We start from the raw sequence: 24027 nt of genomic DNA, 5'->3' as shown, positions 1-24027 counted from the left end.
AAAGCGATAAATTTCGGTACCTCTTGCAATTCTCCTCAAGTGCTATTATTGTAGCATTTCATCATTTAAAGTATGCGGAGGAGCGATGCTAACCACGGCATTAGCGGAACAGTGTTTGCTATCTGTCTTCGCTGTGCGGCGCGGAAGCAACAATGGACCTACAGTGTGAGTTATGGCAGCTGTGCCGTTCTATCAATCTTTATTGGCCCTCTGAGGTGAAATCAATTCTGTTAAACAGCATCGTTTACACCCCACTTAAGGATCTGTCCATCATCTGTGGAGTTTGCTGCAAGGAACTGCACAGTATACAAAAAAATACCTTTTGGATAACCTGCTTTTAATCACATAACCTGTCATGTTTTTTCAAGTTTACATCTCAAATGCATATCGTTGATGTATTTGTAAAATATAAAAAATATAAAAAAGCTGACTTCGTGTGAAGGGGAAAATACCTTCTAAACCTTCTGAAATACCAACAGGATCAGGACAATGGCCGGTGCTTGCTTTAAACAAGTTCAGATTTCTCTTCCCATTTTCTTATCAATATTTGAACAGAACTCTTTCATCTTTTATGTACTTTGTGGTTTAGCTCTGCCAAGGCTTCGCCTGCAGCCAGATTTACTTTTTAAAATGGCTTCTGCCGAACTTCAGTCTCTATCACAGAGATGAATGAAACTATATGTTTTACATCTCCTGATCGACTGATCAAATCATTTCCTTTTTCCCAATGCATAATAGATCAAAGTGCGTAAAGCACTTCTCTATTATTCAGAAAAGTCTGTAACAACAGATAAGCATGTTTGGGATCAGCGACAACAAGCTAAGGAAATGTATAATGACAACTTTTTTGGCTGGAAGTTAAGAATCAACGTTTTGAATCTTGCTTTATCCTGAGATTTGTTTTTATTAAGTTTTGTTCACTGATAGACAATTTCTGAATTGTGTGAGATGAGCATTTCCAATAGCATTTACATTTCCTGTGAATAGTTCTAGCACTGTACAGGATTAAACATAGTATACAAATATTGAATAATTCATAGCGAAATATTGCAGTAATTGGCATATTCTTATTTTTCGCTGTTTTTTCAATCCACAAAATCAAGATTGCTGGCATATAAGACATAGATATTTAACTTGACTTTGTTGGTTGAAGATTTTTAAAGGGGAAAAATCCCGGTCTACTAACAGTCTAATGATTCGTAGCTACGAGCAAACTTATCTGTAACAACTAACGGTAACCAATAATGGGGTTTGCAAGAACTTTCAGACCTTAGAGTGAGCTCCCTGGCCAGAAGCGGTGGGGAAGCCCTGACCTGACGAGTGCTGATGTTGTGTTCCCAGGTGTGCAACAACAAGAAGAACTGCCACTGTGAGTCCCATTGGGCGCCCCCCCTCTGCCAGGGTTCAGGCTTCGGGGGCAGCATCGACAGCGGGCCCATGAGAGTGGCAGGTAGGGTGTCTATTCACACCTCCACAGCTACTGATGACCTAAAGAACCCAGTGCCGATATAAACTGTTTAGCATTCGTATAGCGTGCAGGATAGTCTGGTGGTAAGGGAGTTTAACTCCAAGACAAAATTGAAAATGCCCTAAGGGAAAATATGTTAAAATTAATAATTAAGAAATTAATTAATTGATTAACTTGTATTTAAATTGTATTTCAATGAAAGGTTTCTTATATGAGGGTTCTGCTTATTGTATCAGTTGTTATATAATTGTCCCTTCTCTCCCGACATTATGTCATGCGTGTGTCATCGTATGCGTCCTTGTGCTGTGTGTGTGCGTCGTCATCTCGTCCCACATGTAGACGTGCGCGTGTGCGTATTAACGTGTGTGTTGTCATACGGCGTGTCAGCGGACAGTGTGTCGGTTACCGTGGCGATCCTGGTGCTCCTGGCCATCCTGCTAGGCCTCACCCTGGTGGTGTTCCTCAAGAGGAAGTCAGTGCTGCACTTCCTGTTCGCCAAGAAGAACAACAGCATGTGGAAGCTCAGGTGACCCTCCTCGCCGCACTCAGAGCTCCGCCGATATGCCGGGCTTCCTCAACAGCGTGGTCTGACACATCAACACTGGTTCTTGCGAAAGAAATCCCGGAAAGGTTGGACCGTTGACCTCATTGGTTCACCTTGGAGACCACTTATCCCAGCAAGGACGTCAATGGTCCAACTTTTCCAGGATCTATTGTTTTGTCGGAAAAGGGAGTTGACTTTGTAACTAATGTTACAAAGTACTAGAGCATCGTCCCTTTAATAAGAAATACCGTTTGTTTCTCTGCAGATCTATTGAGGCGAGCAGACCCACCAGTCCCACAAAGACCCAGTCCATGTTCAGATTGTCCCCACAGCACAAGTCCCCAATCAGGTCCTCTGGAAACCACAACATATACAAGGTAGCTGGCATTCTCAGTTGCTTCCTCCACCTCTCTCTCTTCCTTTCTCTCTCTCTCGATCTGCAATTTGTCTTCTGAAGAGATAAGTGCTTGGAAAAGCACAGTGTGTGTGTGTGTGTGTCCGCGTGTCCGCATGCGTCCGCATACGCATGTGTGTTTGTGTGCGCCTGCGTGTAAACGTGTTAACTCCTGTCACGCTCCTTGACTATGATTGCTATTGTAATAATTCTCTATTAGCGGCTGTGGGTCTCTGCAGTAGGCTGACAATAAGCCAGGGTTTGGCACGGTCACGCTTATCCAAACCTATTTACCTACCGGCTCGGTGTGAAAACAAACAGGGGGTTCATGCAAGGTAATTGATTCAGACACAGAATCTCTCTTGAAGAAAGATGAATTATAGTGAGTCGTTGGCAGCAGCCAAAAGTGTGTGGAATACAATGACGCTGGGTGTTTTAATGAATAGAAAACTGTCATAATACTCCTGCCTGTTGTATTGTTTCTGTCTGCGGTGAAATGGTTTTCTTTTCCAGGCGGCACAATGCGCTTGATTGATTCAGGCATGCCAGGTGGAATGGGATGGCTGTTGATGTTTGTACTCGTCAAACGTTGACATTGGGTTTGGAGAGAGCGGTGTGTGCTGTTGGTTAATGCATGCGTCTCATTCATGCAGGGATGTACTGTATTCATTCCATGTTATTTATAATTCAGGAATTCGATGTAAGACACGTCCTGACATTTGGAATTTGGAGATGCATTTCAATTATAATACACATGAAGACTTTGACAATGGAACATTGACTTTGACGTTAGTTTTGACATTGAGTTTTCTTTGGTATGCTCATCATTCCTTTAATGTTTTACTAGATGCACGTACTGTATTTCCCGCACCAAAAAAACACGTCAACAACCCCTGCCTCAAATACTTCTCTGTGTAACACATTCACTGTCAGAAACGTATCGCTTGAAATCGGTACGAACAGAAATCACGCCGTCTTCCCTTTGCAAAAACAAAGTCAGGTTTGTCTGCCAGCAGAGTGTTTGGAGACAGACGAGAGGCAAGCGACAGACTAGACGAGTGACTCGATTGCAGAATGATGTGTGGCCCTATTATCTGTCCTCAGACGGGAGCAGACGAGACTCTCAGACTTCTGCGGTTGTTAACCTTTATAACTCCACACGCCGGCTTCTTTCATGACACTCTGGCATCGAGGCCGCAATACAACCACAAGTTACTCCATAAATGTGTCTTTCACGACATGGATAAATACCCTGCCCGGGTGTGATCAGCCAGCACCAATTAAATCACTTCATTATCTCTGGTGGACAGCCACTATACCGTCCAACTGTGAGGATAATTGGGAGAGGCCGATTACACTGGGTCATCCAGATGTACAGATGGCCGGCTCCCATCTTTACAAGGTGTGTGCATGCGTGCGTGTGTCTGTGTCTGTTTGCGTGTGTCTGTGTGTGTGTGTGTGTGTGTGCGTGTGCGTGTGCGTGTGCGTGTGCGTGTGTCTCTGCCCGCCAACTAGCCTGGTCATTTCAGGTGTTTTTTCTGGCGCCGTGGCACTGACAGCTGCCGTGGACAATTGGTTCCGATTTGGCTTCCAACAGTCTCATTTTTTGTTAGGACTGTTTACTGTGTAGTCGTTTAGGAGGCGGGTTTCTATACAGATTGACTTTGGGTGAATACAGATTAATGTGGGAAGCGATGGAGAGTTAGGTTATCTTACTACAGGATCCCTGCAGGTCGGCCAGGGACATAGGGAGCTGGAACCCAGTATGGAACCCACTAACCATTACAATATCCTGTCCCTATTCCGACAGGATTAAGGACAGTGTTTTGTTCATGTTCTGACTCAAGCTATCACCTGAACATCCGTCACAAAGTTACAATTCTATTAATGTCGAAAGTCGTACTTTCCGTGATTGAATTGTACAAATAAAAGGTGGCCTGATGGCCCCACACCAAACGCAGTAACAGAAAGGTTGAAAGAGCCAGAGAAATTATGAAGACAGGAAATTATGCAGAACACAGGACAGAAATGTTTTTGCTAGAAGGGGTAAAACACATTTTTCGATCAAACAATGAACTTAATAACTACAAATAAGGCCTTTGTCTCTCCTCTCTCCCTCCCGCTCTGTTCCCCCCTCGTTCTCCCCCTCTCTCCCATGCTCTCTCTCTCGCTCTCCCCCCAGCCCTCTCTCCTGAGTTCAGAGCCCCTGCTTCCCCCTTGCAACCTCCAATCCCAGAGCCTGCGCCGCCTCCCGGTCTACCAGCCGCTGCACATCAGCCACCCCATGCCCGTGTCCCTGAGCGTGGGCCGGTCTAGCCAGCCCACCCTGCCTCCCCTCCCAGCCCACCACAGGCTCAGGCCGACCCACCCTGCCTCCCACCTGCCCCTGCAGTTGGCCGCCGGCACCACGCCCTTCCACAGCCTGCCTCGCCAGCCCACCTCCTACATAGTGGACCAGGTGTGTGTCATTCTGCACTCTCTGTCTATTCTACTGGGGGTCCCTTGTGTTTGGGTGTTATTCTGCTAGTTGTGTGTGGGTGTGGGTGTTATTCTGCTAGTCTATTCTACTGGGGATCTTTTGTGTGTGGGTGTGTGTGTTATTCTGCTAGTCTATTCTATTGGGGGTACTTTGTGTGTGGGTGTGTTTGTTATTCTGCTAGTCTATTCTATTGGGTGTCTTTTGTGTGTGGTTGTGGGTGTTATTCTGCTAGTCTATTCTATTGGGGGTCTTTTGTGTGTGGTTGTGGGTGTTATTCTGCTAGTCTATTCTATTGGGGGTCTTTTGTGTGTGGGTGTGTGTTATTCTGCTAGTCTATTCTACTGAGGGTCCTTTATGTGTGGGTGTGTGTTTTATTCTACCAGTATAATCTATTTGAGGCTATTTTGTGTGTGCGTGTGTGTCTGCATGTGCGTGTGTGCGTGCATGTGTGTGTGATGAGAGTCTTGTTGTAATTAGCCCAGCAGATGTGGATTTCAAATTGAAAATGACACCGGGTTTTATTTTGGATGGTTATTGCGTCTCAATGAGGCCGTTCAATATCACATTGTTGTCACAACCGCGGTTAATGAGGAGGAAATCATAAATATGTATGCAGCGGACCGTCGAATAATGCTTTGAAAGGGAACGCCGTTTGCTAATGTATTTCTTCATACAAAACAGAGCATTAAGAGTCAGGACACCATCTTGCGTCTCCGCGGTTAACCAGTGCCCGTATTGATGTTGGGCTGCGACTGATCAGGCTCCTTGAGTATTGACTGCAGAGAGGGGGTCTGCTGATGGGGCTTCTCTCTTCATTATGGGATGCGGGGGGAAGCAGTGAACCCACGGGGTCTGCCCGCAGTTGTTCCGGCCGCTTTGATTTGGTCCGGTTGGTCTCGGCAAACGCGCCAATTTAAGAATGTCAGGGCCGTAATGTTTAGGCCGGACCCTATGTTTCAGAACTTCTGTTGAATTTCTTGATACATGTCATTAAAGGGCAGGTAGGGGTTAAGGCACCTTGCTCTCAGATGGCACAACACAGACATTGGGGATAAAACTCAAATTCCCAGGCTTTGGGCTGGGAATCCACCCCCCCTAAGCACTTTACTATCCTGCCCCTATATCTGATTTCTCAGCATTGAAGAATTAGTGGGGAATGAAGTAGAGAAGATAATCCTGCTTGGATTTACGCTAATTAAAAACCAAGCAGCCGTGTGAAGCCAACGTTGTTAGAGCGAATAAAATATGAATAGAAGGCATGTTTACATGATTAGCCAATCATGTAAACCCTATTTCAAACAACATGTAGTGGCTAGGATTGTAAACCTTGTAAAAGGCTTATTTTTAGAAAGAGAAACAGAATTGTTCATGTTTTATTGGCCAATGGGTTGTGCAATATTTTAAACCACACAGATCCTCAACATTGTATCTTTGCCAAATGAAGTGAGCATGTTTTTATCAATCAGCGACCAAATAAGGCAACACTTATTTCCAAACTGCCAGGCCATCATTGAAAAAATATATATTCTGTACATATTTATAATATATACAGTGGGGCAAAAAAGTATTTAGTCAGCCACCAATTGTGAAAGTTCTCCCACTTAAAAAGATGAGAGAGGCCTGTAATTTTCATCATAGGTATACCTCAGCTATGAGAGACAAAATGAAAAAAAAAAAATCTAGAAAATCACATTGTCTGATTTTTAAAGAATTTATTTGCAAATTATGGTGGAAAATAAGTATTTGGTCAATAACAAAAGGTCATCTCAATACTTTGTTACATGCCCTTTGTTGGCAATGACAGAGGTCAAACGTTTTCTGTAAGTCTTTACAAGGTTTTCACACACTGCTTCTGGTATTTTGGCCCATTCCTCCATGCAGATCTCCTCTAGAGCAGTGATGTTTTTGGGCCTTCGCTGGGCAACACGGACTTTCAACTCCCTCCAAAGACTTTCTATGGGGTTGAGATCTGGAGACTGGCTAGGCCACAACAGGACCTTGAAATGCTTCTTACGAAGCCACTCCTTCGTTGCCCGGGCGGTGTGTTTGGGGTCATTGTCATGCTGAAAGACCCAGCCACGTTTCATCTTCAGTGCCCTTGCTGATGGAAGGAGGTTTTCACTCAAAATCTCACGATACATGGCCCCATTCATTCTTTCTGTCACACGGATCAGACGTCCTGGTCCCTTGGCAGAAAAACAGCCCCAAAGCATGATGTTTCCACCCCAATGCTTCACTGTAGGTATGGTGTTCTTTGGATGCAACTCAGCATTCTTTCTCCTCCAAACACGACGAGTTGAGTTTTTACCAAAAAGTTCTATTTTGGTTTCATCTGACCATATGACATTCTCCCAATCCTGTTCTGGATCATCCAAATGCTCTCTAGCAAACTTCAAACGGGCCCGGACATGCACTGGCTTTAGCAGGGGGACACGTCTGCCACTGCAGGATTTGAGTCCCTGGCGGCGTAGTGTGTTAGTGATGGTAGCCTTTGTTACTTTGGTCCCAGCTCTCTGGAGGTCATTCACTAGGTCCCCCCGTGTGGTTCTGGGATTTTTGTTCACCGTTCTTGTGATCATTTTGACCCCACAGGGTGAGTTCTTGCGTGGAGCCCCAGATCGAGGGAGATTATCAGTGGTCTTGTATGTATTCCATTTCCTAATAATTGCTCCCACAGTTGATTTCTTCACACCAAGCTGCTTACCTATTGCAGATTCAGACTTCCCAGCCTGGTGCAGGTCTACAATTGTGTTTCTGGTGTCCTTTGACAGCTCTTTGGTCTTGGCCATAGTGGAGTTTGGAGTGTGACTGTTTGAGGTTGTGGACAGGTGTCTTTTATACTGATAAGGAGTTCAAACATGTGCCACTAATACAGGTAAACAGCCTCTTAAAGAAGAAGAAGTTAGAGGTCTGTGACAGCCAGAAATCCTGCTGGTTTGTAGGTGACCAAATACTTATTTTCCACCATAATTTGCAAATAAATTCTTAAAAAATCAGACAATGTGATTTTCTGGATTTTTTTTTTCATTTTGTCTCTCATAGCTGAGGTTTACCTATGGTGAAAATTACAGGCCTCTCTCGTCTTTTTAAGTGGGAGAACTTGCACAATTGGTGGCTGACTAAATACTTTTTTGCCCCACTGTACTTGCTAAAAAGTACAAGGGGCCAAAATTAACCCAACCCAGTTAACTTTCTCTTTGAAATCTCCTAAACGAGGACCTAGTGATTGTACTAACTTCAGCCTAGCAGCTGAGACATTCTAACAGATGTGGGTTTTTGTTCTGCTGTTTGAGGTTACACGGAATGATTACTTTTATGGCGAATTTGAAGAGCTTAGCGGGAGATACTTGTCACGGTTCCAAACAATCGTCTGTTTTCACCGGTTTCTCACAAGTGGCCGACGAGAGTGGGGAACTCCTGCTGTATTCCACTCAGCGGTCCACAGCCCTGTCTCCCTAGCAGACATCAGAAGCCAATCGAGGGACAATTTTTACTTGAACGTCAAACGAAAAAAAGGTTGTTAGATCCAATCACTTGATTACTTGACTTCATTCCAAATCGCCATGATGAAACGAAGGTCTCAAGTCTCGTGATCAGGTAATTCATCAAGACAATTGAAACCACTGAATCAAACGAAATGTCCTTTATTTGTCCTCGACGTTTCTAAAGTGTGTTTTGTGTGTTGTGCATGAATCGAGCAATTCCCTCAGCACATCTCAATAGGTGAATGGCGAATAGCATGTGGACAATACGAAAAATAATGGTCCCTCTGGGAGGACATTTGGGTAGCCAATTACCCGCGGTACCTCTCACCTTGCGGCTGGCGCCCCTCGGCAGGCCCCATGGAGGTCCTCAAAAACAGGTCTTAACCGGAATGCGTGTAAACACATCGGCGCGATAACCTTGCGTGACTTTGTTTATCGTTGTCAATGCATTTTTTTTTTTCTCAGCTACTTCGTCGCAACTCTGTTCATGAATGATTTAGTGCCCCCCTTCACATTGTTGTCTGAATGGTATGCATGAAGTGATATGCTAATTATTTTGGTTTCAATTTTCTGTAAGATGCTTCTGTAAATTCTTATGCAGCTCAAGGATTTCTCCATTTATGCGATCTGAATATGTATGTAGAGAGAGACAGAGAGTGTGTGTGTGTGTGTGTGTGTGTGTGTGTGCGTGTGTGTGTGCGTGTGCGTGTGAGTGCGTGAGGATCAGTAAATGAACAAATTAAGTGCTGTTGTACTGTATATGCCCAGTGAGTCTACATACCATATCGGTAATCCATATTTCATAAGTGACGTTACATGTGCCCTACTATTCGTTCCTCATAGCATGTTGCACCCAGCCTTTCAATAAATAACAGAAATGCTCACTGCAGGCATTGCACAGTGTTGGAGTCTCCAATAGAATGATGATGCAACAAACACAGTTATGTCGCAAAACAGACACTGACCAACTAGGTCTTGCACTTCAGTTGGAGAGGACGTAAAACCCATTAGCTCTTCAGTATATAAACATGTTTCAACTGAACAATGGATTTTATATGCATCCTTTTGTTGAGCCACACACACACACAACGTGACGTCCACCACTAAGTAAATGTCTTTGTGTGGTCGGGCTTTAGGACCCAGAGAAGCCCCGCCCGCCCCAGAAGCCGCTGCCGGCCGACCCGCTGGGCCGGAGATGTCGGCCGAGCTTCCACATCCACGGGGGCGTACCCCTGCCCATCCCCATCCCCACCGTGCCCAGACCCCCACCCAGCATCCCCCTTCCCAGCATCCCCCTCCCCAACAGGTAGGTCTGTCCATGAGGATCGAACCCAGTACCTGGGTCGTACCCAAAAGTAGAATGACTAAGACTAGTTAATAGTCCTGCCGTTGTCCTTAATGTAGGCACTAGGCAGTAGCCCTGGAGTTGGTTCCCTAGTGCTGCCCTCTGCCTGCCCACTGCTCCTAGTGTTCCTAGATCTGCTAGCGCTGATAGTGATGGGTTAAATGCAGAGTAATCCATTCCCTTCGGGATCAACAAAGTATTTCAAATTTTATTGAATTTAAAAAGATAAAAATTATCCCCCTAGCCAGTACATAGTCCTGTCCCCCATTTATCCATACTAATAATGAACTGCATTTATGCTACACTTTACAAGCACTTTGCATGATGTGTACAAGTGGGCGCGACGTGCAGCCTCATCCATGATGTTTGTATGCTCTGTTCCCCGTCCAGGCACTCCCCTGTGTTACCCCGCATCCCCCCCAAAGCCCACAAGGTCTACCGCAGTGACGCCATCTCGTTGGAGTAGCGGACCCCTCCGAGGGAGAGACAAAGGCCACGACGACGTGGACATCACGTTTGATTTGCACTATTTAACGAGCCCCGAGAGAACGTTCCGGTGACAGGTTAGGACAGGGCGCGGTTCTCGGGGCAGTCATGAAAAGGGAAAAGGAGGGCTGCCGTCCCGACCTGGTGCTACGCCTTTATAAGGCGCTGACGTAGTCCTCACTCAGGTACACATGAACTTTAATTTATCTGTTACGTATTTATTAGGACTTTGTGCAACCTGATGGAGGCGAAGGACGATTAGTTTTTGTTTTGTTTTCTCATGAAAGTAAAGAAAGAGCAACATGAAAAGCGGCGAAGGATCACTTGTTTTTTTTGGCTTGATCTTTTTTCACCGGGCGATTTAATACTTTAATACGACAATGTGGGTGCACCACATAGACCACAAAGCAATTTTATAGAGAAGAGAAATCTAATTTATTCAGTTTTTCAAACGATAGGAGTTCATGGCTTGGGTTATTGCTCCCCGTGCATCTCTGAGGTCACGACGACACAAGTGTTTTACAATGTAGACTTACTCTCGCTCGGATACCCTTTTAACATGAACACTTTAACATCCATGTATACACAGCGAGCTGCCAGGATTTTTTTCCTTTCTCCTTTTAATTGCAGAGGGCCTCATGACTTCACGCTGGAAGGGCATTAAAGTTTTCTATCATGAAAGTTTTCTATCGCGCCTCGTCAGAAAAACACCCGCAGCGAGGTACAAACGCTTGCACATTACCTTATAAGTACACTGTTGTGAGAGACGGGCAGAAAGAAAGTTACCGTTTAACGTTTTCACTTCTTCACAACACCCACATAGTCAGGCTGAATACAGATGAACGGACCTCCCTATCAGAGACAGACACAGCCTTCAGAGTTGTGTTTTTCACAGGTTCTACGGTAAAAAAAATCCAGCGGAATGTGCTGGTGCTACTTGGCATGCTAACGCAGACAAGGAACATACCAAACAAGAATGACATCAGCGCTGCGTTCGGCTTCCCAGAGTGAAATTATTATTTTCTTTCTTTGATAACACATCCAAGCACTACATTTTGATTTATGATTCTTTGACGTCGCCATTGACCATGCACTTTTCTTTTGATTTTATTTCCTCCAAGAGCCGATAAAAGTTATTAACACACACACACACACACACACACACACACACACACGCACACACACACACACACAGTCACACACATAATTATTTTGTGTTTGAATATGTTTTCCATTGGCGTCAGCTTTTGGATTACATGCTTTGTATGTCAGCTCAGCAGATCCAGTGTATGTTGTGTTGCATCCACAAGACATTGAAAACCCACAGACATGTTGCTCTGCTCTCATAGGGTCATAATCACATACTGTAGCCAACTTGAGTCAATCTCATGGTTTTTGATGCAGTACACAGCATGCCTGCTTACAGAGTAGCTATGTTCTCTTCACTGGAAACTCTGTACACGTCTGCACTGTGTGTATTTGTTCCTTAAGTTGTATCGCTGTTTGTATGTTCCAACGCCTAATGGATTTCCATTAGGCGTTCAGAAGCCATTGTATAGTGTAAATATTCTTTTTTTACAACTAGTATAACATATTTTCCACTCAAATTTAAAAAAGCTCAAATTGAAGAAAATAGGTTTATGATGGTTTCATGATGATGAAGTGGAAATTTGCAGAAATATTAAAATGGGGGCGAAATAAAAGACACTGAAATCGATCATCTTCTGTGTTGTTTCATTCGCTCCAAATACCCCTTGTCAAGGTTATTCAGAATGTTCAAAATAAAAGCTGAATGACCTCGTGTGACATGTCTTCCCGACGAAACTACTCCTGGAGAACGTTCATGTAGCGTGGACATTTAACCGAGTAGGCCTTCAATTCAAGGATGTGCTATTAAACCATTAATGGAATCCATTTTGATTTTGAGATGTTTGATGGAACGGTAGTCATGAAATTAGCCATGAACACTGTTGGTAACAAAGCCATTACATTTGCTCACATTGTTGAACATGTTTAATGGCCATTCATTTCCTTGCAAATTAGATCTTATTATTATAATTGCTATACTCAAACAGACCATTATTGCAAGGATTCAATCTTTTCAACCATTGATGAAAGCAGTTAAGGCGGTTTAATCTTACCCCCGGCCATCCAAAGAGTCGCTACACTTCAGTATGACTTAAGTATGCATTTAAAATGTTGATGTGGGTTCCATTGCCAACATATAACCTGTACAAAGTACAGGTTATACAAACTTTACTTTTATTTTGAAAAGTTATTCAATTAAATCGCAAACCCTTCAACTTCAAGGCCAATGGAAATTGAATATATTCCTTGTGTCCCTTTCCTCTGCAGTTTCTTGCTTCAGTGAGTGTATATTCTGTTCGAGAAGAGGACATTGTAGATACCCAGGAAGCGTGAAATAGAGCCCTCTCGTAGTTGAATAAATACCTCAGGCCTACCCCTCTTCCATTTGCTTTTGCTCTCTTCGCTGCTCCACCATCATATTTGGAAAGGCAAATTATGACAAAAACATACGTCTGTACTCTGATATAGGCCTAATTCTATTGGCCTATATTACAGAATTGCCCTTTTTCTATGTCATAAACAAAGAAATCAGTCCCTTGAGAAACCTTGTTCTCTCAAATGTGAAGTTAAATCAGCTTAATATCCACAAACATGGGTGGTGCCAATGCACCTACATCTCATGTTCTCTCGACCTTATATCAGACGGTCCGCTCCGCTGCGATGGTTCAGGACTGCCACCTAGTGTTCACAACTGGTTACCACAGTTACCATACCCGTCAAGAACATAAAACCTTTTGATGATCCGACATGACAAATTATAGCTCTTTAATCTTACGTGCAGCACCTTTAATTAACTGGGGGTGTCAGCTGCCAGCTTCTCTTAGTTCTCATTAGACATCCATGTAATTGAGACAACTTGAAATATGTTGTGTAGATCTGCACCTGGGCTCCAATCCATGAAGGGTATGTTACATCATGCAAATGATTGACATGTTGAAAGGCTCATTTGATTAATTCAATTTCAAGCACAGCTGGTGCTTGGATGTTTTGGAGGTGATTTTTAGGCAAAGGTAACACATGGCCAAGTTTGGGCACAAGGTTAGAAGGGGTACTATATTAGAGCTTCCTATTTTTATTACCGTGGTAAAGTTAGTTTGTTGTTGGATATTTGGCAGATATATTTGCATATTCATTTCGGGTTCATCCGCGGTTCCTGCAGTGCTTTAGGTCAGTCATTAGTCGAGCCATGTTTTCCGCTTAGGTTGAATGCGCGTTTACTTGAAAGGGGCGTTTACCCCGTCATATTACTCACCTTTACAAACTGGATAGATCAAGAGCAGTCTATTTCACTAAAGAGGAACAGTACTATAGTATAGTATCAATACTATAAATACTATAAATCAGATAACAGCCATTATATGCAACACAGTTGCACATAATAAGGATAGGGAGGCGTGCTGGCAAAAAACAGCCGAACCGATTTAACTAAGGCTCTTACAAAACTCAATTAAAGATCTGAGGCAGGGAGGCAACTGAGATCAGAGTGAGTTGAACAGGTCTGTTCCATTTATTGATGGGCCTCTCTTCTGATTGGCCTCAGCAACACTCTAGCTCATCTGTGGAGAAAAGGGGAAGGCGAAAACTGTAGAAAACACAGGTACAGATTCGGGGCCTATAACACCGCCCTTATAAGTCCAAACCGATGGTTTGGGACTAAATACAAAAAAAAGGTCCTAGAATGGGTCCAGGACCTTTAAATCCACAAACAACATATGTGTTATCCAGGGCATATAAAGACTGGGACCAGAAAATAATTACTTTCTCTCAATTGAAACCAATTCATATTTTTCGATCTCATAGGTCGCATGGGCTTTACCAGAAAGGGCGTGACTTCGCTACCACGATTCCACGACTCTATCTGGGCTCTTCCTGGTCTAGTGTAGCCTATGTTTGTGGCGTTGAAGTTCAGACAACATTTTGTATTAATGAATAATATATAAATATATTTAATTAATATATAACTAATTGGTGTAAGCTATGGCTTCAACGATAAGACAAGTTCTGCTAGAAAGTCTGGAGGATCTGAGTAAGAGAGAACAGAGGACGTTTTGCGCCAGACTGTTGGACCGTGAGCGGGAGGGAGAGCCTCGGGTCAGGCGCAGCGCACTGGAGGACAAGGACGAAATCGGTATCGCTGATGTTCTCGTCTCAACCTTCACTGAGGCTAAAGCCGGGAGGGTAGCGGTGGAAACGCTGCGGGCCATCGAATGTAACCAAATCGCTTTGGGACTTGAGGCCGAACTGGAGAGTAAGTTGACTAATGGAGATGACAGTATTAGGACGAGATCGCTGTTAGACCACAGTGCGCCTACACGCTCTCGATTTGGGTTTAATCACGAATCGTCATGGAAAGTGGATTCTCAGACATTGCGAATTACTTCCAATGAAAGTACTTTCACTTTAGGGTCATCAAACAATTTTCGTAGGCTACATCAGACTCCTGTGAGCTGCCCTAGTTAGGTTTTATGTTCAGAATGTCAAGAAACGAGGTATGATTTGATCCCTAAAGTGAAAGTATTTTCATATATATATGACATTTATTTATTTTTTGGCGCAGAATTGCAGTCGGCCTAGTGGCAACAGTAGGCTACGACCCCACCGTCCACAGGTTAGTCTCTCTCTCTCTCTCTCTCTCTTATCATCTCGCACTCTCGATTTGCCTATTTATAATTGCTATAAAATAATTTGTTACAAAGAATGGGACATGAGAGTCTGAATTGTGTAGTTCTAGCGAGACCTGGTGAGCACTTTGTGGACAAACACCACAGTTCCCTGATTTTTTTTTATTTTTCAAGGATCCGAAGGTTCCCACCTATCCTGGATAAACTGCTGGAGCGCAGCATGCTGAGTCAGGAGGATTACGACTCAATCGCGGCCAAACACACCCCGCAGGACCAGACCCAACACCTGTATAGTGGGGCCCTTACATCCAGCGGAACCAGAGCAAAGGACATCTTCCTCAGCGTGCTGGAGGAAATAGAGCCTTTTCTTACCGAGGACCTGAGGAGATCTTGAGCCATGGTGTGTTACATAAGCAGCCTAATGACAACAATAATGGAGGGTGCTGATTGTTTTGGGTATTTTTGTTAATCAATCTGAACTAAATGTTTTGTTTGTAAAATGTTGTTATAAATAAATAAATACGATGCCTATAATATTTCTCTATCCAATGTTATGAATTAGGAATCAGGCTGTTTTTAAACATAACAGAAGAACCAGAATTACATCTTGTTTTTACATACGGTCTTGTGTGATATAGGCGAGATGTTATTCTTTGTAATTTGTTGTAATTTTATTTAGCCATCCGCTATCCCCGGCACATGGTTTGAAAAACAGTGGTACGGGGGTGCGTTGGTGCCGCATCAGTTCTGGGGGTTACGTTTTGTTGAGGGCTCACAAACAGCGGACACAAAGTAACAAGTCTAAACTGAATTAAGCATCGATCATCTTGGAGAAGTTCTCACTCGCAGATTTTTGATACAGTTGTAAAAAATGTGCAGAGTGCGTCCAAACCCTGCGCACCCGCATCGCTGCTACAGCGTTGCTTATGAAGGTCAGGTGGAATTAATTAAGAACGCTCTTTGATTGGCTGCGAGCGAGAAGATTGAGACCTTTGGTTGCATACGCCCATGCCCTATCTGAATTGGACGCTTAACGCATCTACCAGTTTCAAATAATATAACATCACGCATCTTTATTTGAAACCGTGCTCAGTAATCAAACTCAAGTACGTTTATTTTGAGTCTGAAATGTGCCTCATACAAAACATTGTGGGGGATACCTTAAACCTCGTTAAAGGAAGGCTAGTAGTAATCGACATGGGCTGCGTCCATGAGTTACACGCTATCAACTCTATGGTTGCTATGGTAACCTTTGCACAAGGCTTCTCATTGGCTGGAAGTAGATGACACCGGTTCAGATGTTTTCTTCTCTCAGGGCACTGCAGGGCAGCATCTGTCCAGTTTTGTTTAAAGTTTAACGTTTGGCCCGCAATAGAGTTAATCAGGGGAAGTCCGTGTGTATCAGAATGGCCGTCCGTCCAACCTCAACGGACAGGTCTTCCTCCATGTCGTGTTCCATAGATCCCACGCAGCTCATCTGGGGCTTAGGGACCACATGACCGCGCCTGGCGCGTCTGTCATTTCGTTCAGCGCATTGTTTTGTTCCGTTCGCAATTCGTGTCCCCCCATATGGGAAACGAGCCCCTTTATAATTGTGTTATAATTTGTCGTAGCTTTTTTCCCCTGTTTTTCCTGTGCGTATTTGATAGGGTGTTTCTTGTTCAATGAGTAAGTTCCGTTCATAGTTTTATAAACAGTCAGTGACTACGGCGCAGGACATTAGCAGTACACCTGCCGAGGAGCGACCCGGAGGAGGCGTGGAGGGAGATTTAGACATGGACTCTGTTAGTCCGTCGGACAGTGAATTTGACGACGTGTTGGAGATCAACCCGTTCGACGGATTGCCCTTCTCCTCGAGGTTTTACACGTTGCTCAAGGAGAGGACGGATCTGCCGGTTTGGAAAGCTAAGAGTGACTTCATGGACTGCTTATCCAGCAGCCAGTTTGTCATAGTGAGTGGGTCAGCCAAGACCGGTAGAAGTTCTCAAGTAAGTAGATAAGCCTACCATTATATTATTATAATTTTGCACCAATGATGATGATGATGTGTTTGTGTTTGTGTGTGTGTGTGTGTGTGTGTGTGTGTGTGTGTGTGTGTGTGTGTGTCAGAACAAACAAGCATACTGTACACATTGGCGCACCTACAAGATAATAAAACGCCTGCTCTTCAAACTTACTCGAAAATCGAAAATAAATTTCATTTATCGAATGCATAACATCCTATGGATATTTTTAGCATGATATAAGTGATGCCCTTGCTTTGCAAACCCAGATACCCCAGTGGTGTGCGGAGCTGAGCCTGGCGGAGCGTTACGATCGCGGTATGGTGGTGTGTACTGAGACTAGCGGCCAGCAGGCGGTGGACCTGGCCCTTAGAGTGGCCGACGAGATGGACGTCAACATTGGCCATGAGGTGGGCTACAGCGTACCCCAGGAGGCATGCTGCTCTGGGGACACCGTGCTCAGGTCTGGAAGAGGTTATTTTAATTTCTCTCTCTCTCTCTCCCTTTCTCTCTTTTTGTTTCTCTCGCTTTCCCAAACATAGATGGATTATTTTCTCTATGTCTATGAGTACTATGATCACACATTTATGTGAATGACCCCCCCCCCCCTCCTTTCCACCCACCAGGTTCTGTACAGACAGCATGCTGCTGAGGGAGATGAAGACGGATCCCCAGCTGCGGCGCTACGGTGTGGTGGTGGTGGACCAGGCCCACCAGAGGACCCTGGCCACTGACCTGCTCTTGGGCCTGCTCAGGGACGTGGGCAGGCGGAGGCCGGAGCTCCGGATGGTGCTCCTCACCTCCAGCCACCCTGGACCCAGGCTGCTGGGCCACTACCGCGCTGGCTCCGCCCCCAGCTCAGTGGTGGGGCCGCATATCCAGCTGGAGAGCCCCGCTGCGGGGGAGGTGGTGTTCAGTGGAGGTGGTGGTGGTGGTGGGGATTGTGGGGACGGTGTTGGAAGAGGGGTTGGTGGTGGAGGAGGTGGAGGTTCTGGTAGTGATGTTTGTGGTAGATGTGCTGGGGGAGGTCATGATGGAGGTGTTGTCGGTCGTGCAGAGGGTGGTGGTGACGGTGGTGATGGTGACAGTGGTGGGGGAGAGGGTGATTGCGGAGGAGATGTAGGTACTGGTGGTTCTGGTGTTTGTGGTAGATGTCCTGGTAGAGGTCATGATGGAGGTGGTGTGGGTAATGCAGAGGGTGGTGATGGAATTGGAGGTAGTATTGGTGGTGGAGTTAGTATTGGGGGTGATGGAGCTGATGTTGATGGTTTTGGGGGTGGTGGTGGAAGAAGCGGCGGTGAAGATTACTTCTGCTCCTCTGTGCGTCTGGTTCTGGAGATCCACCACTCCAAAGAGGATGGCGACGTGGTTGTGTTCCTGGTCACTGCACAGGTCTGCCTTATTCGTTTCAATTTTGTTCATATGGCATCTTTCATACAGAATACACATATCAACTTCTGCTTGATTACAGAATCTTGATATGAATAAAAAAGTTATTAAATTGTAATACAGATAATATCAATACGAACGAATAATGCGATAAATAATGCTATTTAAAGTCTGTCTCTACATCTGTCTTTCTTTATTTATTTTATTTTCTCTCTCTCTCTCTAACACTCTGTCTCTCTCTCTCTCTATCTTTTGGATCAGGAGATGGATCTGGCATGTGACCTGCTAAGGCAGGAAGGCTCCAGTCTGCCTCCCGCACTGGGCCAGCTCTGCCCCACCCCGGTGCACCCTGGGCAGGCAGGGAGTCTAGCCAGCCAGCCTGCCTCTGGAGGCCGGCGGGTGTTCCTCACCTCCAGCCCCAACGAGGACTTCTTCTGGGCTGTGGGCTCCATAAAGTTTGTCATCGATGCTGGGCTCGGGGAGAGATACGTATGTTATTTTTATGGCATATTGACATAGATTGGGCTTTTTGTGGCCACACTTAATAATTTAAATTGTTATTGTTTGTCAATTATTTGTTGCTTGATACATGTTCCTTGTCTGCCTCTTAACCAAGTCAACGTCAAATAAATAAAGATTATTACAATGAATGTATAAATTATAATTGAAGCTGAAGCTACAACAGAACTTAATTTATTATATTTATTATGATTGATAAAACAATTCGGCAAATTAAGCCAAAACAAGTGATAATATCACACATTAGTTTGCTAATATAATCAAATAGATGCATTGTCACAGCATACGTAATATCTCTATTAAAAAAGAACCATCTCTACTGATCTGTGATGTTGATGCCGTGTGGTTCTGATGTCACTGCAGGTGTACAATCCCCGGATCAGGACGTACTCCGCCATCGTTCAGCCAATCAGCAGGGGGGAAGCAGCCAGTCGCAGACAACTCACTGGCCCAACAGGTTAGCGGCTAAGCTAGCCTCAGTGTTGTAGTAAAATAAATAAATAACTACTAATCACTTGGTATGATGCAATGCACATACATTCCCTGGGACATTGTATTCACAGTTGGATGTTTATCTCTTCTAGGCAAGTGCTTCTGTCTATACCCGGAGGACCGGCTATTGCCCGACGAGACACACCCACATATCCTGGAGTGTGACATCACTTCCTCTGTGCTGTTTCTCAAGAGGATGGAGCTAAGTGGCGTGGGCCCATGTGACTTCATCGACCGACCAGGTGAGAGTCTGCTTACAGGGGATTTAGTTCTGCTTCACCCTGGGCTCTGGAGCTTCCTTGATGCCTGAACAGGGAGGTGAAGCCAAATTAATTTAATTATTCTTGAGCACCTTTCGATTTATATACGTGGGAATATCCTAGTTTAAATAGGAGGGGGACTTTTTCATTTCATGCTAAGCGATTGTGGGAAGCGATTCGGGTGTACTTCAGTGAATACTGAGAAAGAGGTGAGGACTGGGAGATCAGAACAAACAGTTTCCTATTAGAGATCAGTGGACCGCATCGTAGAGGAACCGGCAGGCTCTGTTCGCTGTGCCGCTTCCACACACACGCACACCAGACCCACGTACAAACGCACACACACACAAGCACACTGATCAACACAGAACATTATGTTCATAAAGACAGCCAAACTGTGTGTGTGCGTGTGTGTGTGTGTCTTTGTATGTTGTTGTTGTTTGCTTGTGCACTGAATCTGTCTCTCTCTGTTTCCCCTCTCTCTCCATTGCCCTCTCTCTTCTCCATCTCAATTTGATTTTCCATTTTAAGTTGCTTTATCCACAGGATAAAGTCTCCTATTGGAACCTTCTGAGCCTATTCCTAAACCATTCTCCACCCGTCTCCACCCGTCTCCACCCCTAGAGCCGGAGGGCCTGATGCAGGCTCTGGAGGAGCTGGACTACCTGGCGGCGCTGGACGATGACGGAAACCTGTCTGAGATTGGCATCATCATGTCTGAGTTCCCGCTGGACCCCCAGATGGCCAAGACCCTCCTTGCCTCCTGCGAGTTCGACTGCGTGGACGAGGTGGTCACCATCGCTGCCATGCTCACAGGTCGGATGGGCTGTCATGCTGAACACCTTCCATAGTGGATATTCAGCGGGTCGAAGGGCACCTATCAAGCTATATTAAGTGGACTGTACCAGCTTACATCTGGGTGGACCCTCACCTGTGGGATTTAACTCGAGGGGTCGATTTTGAAAGGGCTTGTAATGGCTAATTAAAGTCACACCTGGTGGTTAAATAGGGGCCCTTTAAGTGCATTGTAACCCTCATTGTTCGGCATTTCAGTCAGACACTCAAAAAATGCTGTTCATACTTTTGCACAATACAATCCAAGCAGGTACAGATGGTATTGGCGGGTTAAGATAACGGATATGTATGTACATATTTTTGTTATCTTTAAATGTTAACTTTTTGCTGCCAATGTAATTGGAAATTGTAAGAACTGTCGTCCAGGTCCTTGAAATTATTTTCCAGTAGCAAAGAGAATCTATGTGCTTCATTCCCTGAATGTTATTTAAGCGCTGCCAATAGCACAATCCAAGAAAGAAACCTCACAAAGAACCGAGCATCTGGTCGAAAGGCTGTTTTGGATGGTTCCCGTCGTGAATATATCCCAGATGTACTTAATACATTCAAGCGACTGTACCACTATCCATCCAGTTGTCATTGTGTTGGTAAACAACGCTCCTCCACCCCCCGTCTCTCCGTCAGCACCCAGCTGTTTCCGGGCTCCCTCAGTGGGCCTGAGAGCAGATCCGTCCAGCCGGAGCCTCATGAAGTTCCAGCACCCGGCGGGAGACCACTTCACCCTCATCAACGTCTTCAAAGCCTTCCAGCAGAGCCAGCAGGACCCCTGTGAGTGATGAGGCCCCTCCAGATGCTGTAGTCAGAAGGCAGCAGCAGAAACAACATACACAAGGAGCCATTTGGTGCATTACCGCAATGCATTGTGGGGGAACACAGCAGGGGGATGCACGGTGATCTCGTGAATCACTTCATTGTATTGAAATGTGGAAAGGATTTCCAGAGATTGGGTGAATTTACTTTCTGGGGTATTCAACAACATACAGAGGCACAGAACAGCAGTTATGTTCAAATACATGGCTGCCAAAATAGCTTCCAGTCAACAACAAATATGAGGCACAATAGGATGCCTAATGTCTGCAGTCTACCTTTAGGCATCCTTGAGCAAGAGGCCCTACCCCCTACCTCTTAACAACATGCAAGTCTTTCAATAAGTCTCCTTGGATAGGAGCGGAAGGCAAACGATGAAATAGTTAACTGTATATAGAGATCGGAGACTAATGGTCACAAAAAGGTTTCCGGCGTCAGAAACCTCTACCTTACAATCTTCACAGTGCTACCCTGGAAGATACTGTTTGGTCACTTAAAGAGAAAGTTGTCCATTTTACTGTCTCTTTCATTTTGATCACGTAGTGGACCCCCGGCCCAGTGTCCAGAGGGACCCTCTTCTGTACTGTGTGTTCGATACATGAAATACTTTGGCTTCTCCCCGGCCCAGACTGCAGGGTAGAGGAGTGGTGTGAGGCCAACCAACTGAGCCTCTCCGCCCTGCGTAGGGCCGACCGCCTCCGGGACGAGCTCATCCACATCCTGAGGAGGACAGAGCTTCCCGTCTCCACGGCAACCTTCGGATGCCGCAGCAACACCCTAAACATCAAGAGAGCCCTGCTGGCCGGCTTCTTCATGCAGGTGGGAGAGTTGTTGTTGTTGTTACGGGGCCATGGTACTCTGGGATCCAGCAGTCCTGCTGTGTTATAGCAGAACTACTGCTGGGAGAGTTCCGCATGGTTTCCTGTTTCGATACAGGAAACAATGATGACGCCTGACAAGATTCTACCAAAGAAACCTCATTCACGCAAGTGGAGGAGGTTTCCGAAGGGGTTTTCAATAAGTGTATTTCTAAAGTTGCCATTCTACACGTTATTTTAAAACTTACCTTTAACTACTGCATGCAACCTTTGAGTAATTAGATGTTAACTGTTCCCTTTGATTGGTAGAAACTGTATTAAAATCAAATGCATGTACCTCCAGATTTGACTATATTTCATATAAATATATATTTGTCCTTTTTAATCAGACCTTGCTCAAGCTTGAAAAGCAGCGATAGAATAACACAACATTCGACACTTATTGATCTATGTCCAGGTGGCCCAGGAGACGGACGGCTCGGGGAACTACTTGATCCTGACCAATAAACATGTGGCCCAGATCCACCCCCTGTCGGGTTACGGAGCCCGGACCCCCAAGCTGGGCCTGCCGGAGTGGGTCCTGTTCCACCACCTCTCCCTCTGGGAGGACAACTGCCTGAGGACCGTCACGCGCATTGCTCCCGAAGAGTACGGACAAGAGCCACCCGCTGTTACCACACGGGAGAACAAGCGTTGATTTATTTTGTGTACACTAGATATAACTATAATCATAGTGAGTCATTTATCAGACGCGTATGTCCAAAGTGACATGCACGTGAGGCCCAGAAAAATGAACAAGTAGCTGGTTTCATCACTTATTTTATATAAAACAACTGGGCAGAATGCAGAGCATTTATCTTTCTGCATATTTAACGTCCCTATTGTTTTTTTAATTCACCTTACGTGTATATTTTATTTTCAACACATCGTATAACCTGATTTTTTGAGTGACATGTCATTCATGTAATGTTTTGCCATCATAACAACTTTTTAAAACAGGTTCAATAATATATATATTGTACATTTACTCCGCCAACCTCCTCCCCCTCCATTCTGCACCAGGTTTATTGAGATGGCGCCTCAGTACTTCTTCTACAACCTTCCACCAAGTGGGAGCAAGAAGTTTCTCCAAGACCTTCTGAACCACGGTTCTCCTCATTCTCCAGGGAGGGAAACCGCTCCGTTGGAAGAGGAGCAGCAGGCAGACACGCGCTGCGTCGTCCAGTGACTTTTATCCCCCGCATATCCGGAGCACACTTGAGGAACATCCGAGGTCTGCCTCAACACAATCAACCTTTAAATCAGCGTTTCTACTTGCCACAGCTTTTTATGTAAATGTAGGTCCGACCTGGGTAACTTTTTACCATTTACATTTATTTTAATATTTTCTTCTAAATGAAAAACTATTTTATTGATTGTCCTTTATAAATGTCGTAGACATGGGATCCCTGCCTATGTAATTAAGCACTGACCACTGTGTTTGAAGGGTGCTTTAGAAATACACTTGGCTACATTACTGCTTTGGACACTTCTTACGTGGATTTTACATCACAGCAATAAGGGTATCCTTTAGCTCTGCTGCACATTTCTATGTTTTTCAAATAATTCAGTGTCATTGCATTACATTATGGTAAAATTGTTGCAATGAGCAACTTAATAATCACATTCATGTCATAAAATTCTCAGTTATTTTGTTTTATCTTATATTTTTAAGAGAGGGATCGTTTATTCAGCATTTGCACTTTACAATAAAAACCTAATTGATCTTGGCTAAATTCTGTTTCTTTTTTGTCATACTATTTTTTTCAGATGCTCTCTTAACAACTTAACTTTCTCTCTCCGTAATTCATCATTATCTTACCAACTTAAGCTGAAGATATTCATATCATATTTAAATTCTGTTCAGTCAACAAAATATATACATTTGTATGATTTCAGTATATTCTAGTCTTTATCAACAAGTCTATACTTTGA

At 44.6% G+C, this 24027-nt stretch overlaps 2 protein-coding genes and 1 long non-coding RNA gene across 3 annotated transcripts in view; all 3 read left to right on the top strand.

The window, feature by feature from the left end:
- adam12b (ADAM metallopeptidase domain 12b) overlaps positions 1-10181 on the top strand; it is a gene marked incomplete at both ends in the record, with an annotated part of 72430 nt that extends 62249 nt beyond the window's left edge. Inside the window, 6 exons of the mRNA XM_079728801.1 lie at positions 1342-1450; positions 1808-1994; positions 2278-2389; positions 4589-4864; positions 9507-9676; positions 10106-10181. Of these exons, the coding sequence (XP_079584927.1) occupies positions 1342-1450; positions 1808-1994; positions 2278-2389; positions 4589-4864; positions 9507-9676; positions 10106-10181 (930 nt within the window). The remainder of the gene's footprint in view (positions 1-1341; positions 1451-1807; positions 1995-2277; positions 2390-4588; positions 4865-9506; positions 9677-10105) is intronic.
- Positions 10182-14162: 3981 nt separating this feature from the next.
- Positions 14163-15435, top strand: LOC307092004. Its single transcript, XR_013812779.1, has 3 exons — positions 14163-14537; positions 14847-14897; positions 15085-15435. It is a non-coding gene; the product is annotated as an uncharacterized lncRNA (long non-coding RNA).
- Positions 15436-16685: 1250 nt separating this feature from the next.
- On the top strand, positions 16686-23354 carry dhx32b (DEAH (Asp-Glu-Ala-His) box polypeptide 32b; the record flags this gene model as incomplete). Its single annotated transcript, XM_079729079.1, has 12 exons — positions 16686-16898; positions 17183-17376; positions 17540-17844; positions 18217-18305; positions 18564-18791; positions 19185-19278; positions 19406-19555; positions 20198-20389; positions 21053-21196; positions 21864-22054; positions 22511-22701; positions 23116-23354. The coding sequence occupies 12 exons, from the start codon at positions 16686-16688 to the stop codon at positions 23279-23281; spliced, it is 2157 nt and encodes a 718-aa protein (XP_079585205.1). The 3' UTR covers positions 23282-23354.
- Positions 23355-24027: the final 673 nt, after the last annotated feature.

Source organism: Pollachius pollachius, assembly GCF_949987615.1.
Source record: "Pollachius pollachius genome assembly, chromosome: 2".
NCBI classification, from domain to species: Eukaryota; Metazoa; Chordata; class Actinopteri; order Gadiformes; family Gadidae; genus Pollachius; species Pollachius pollachius.
This window is presented reverse-complemented; position numbering and strand designations above follow the sequence as displayed.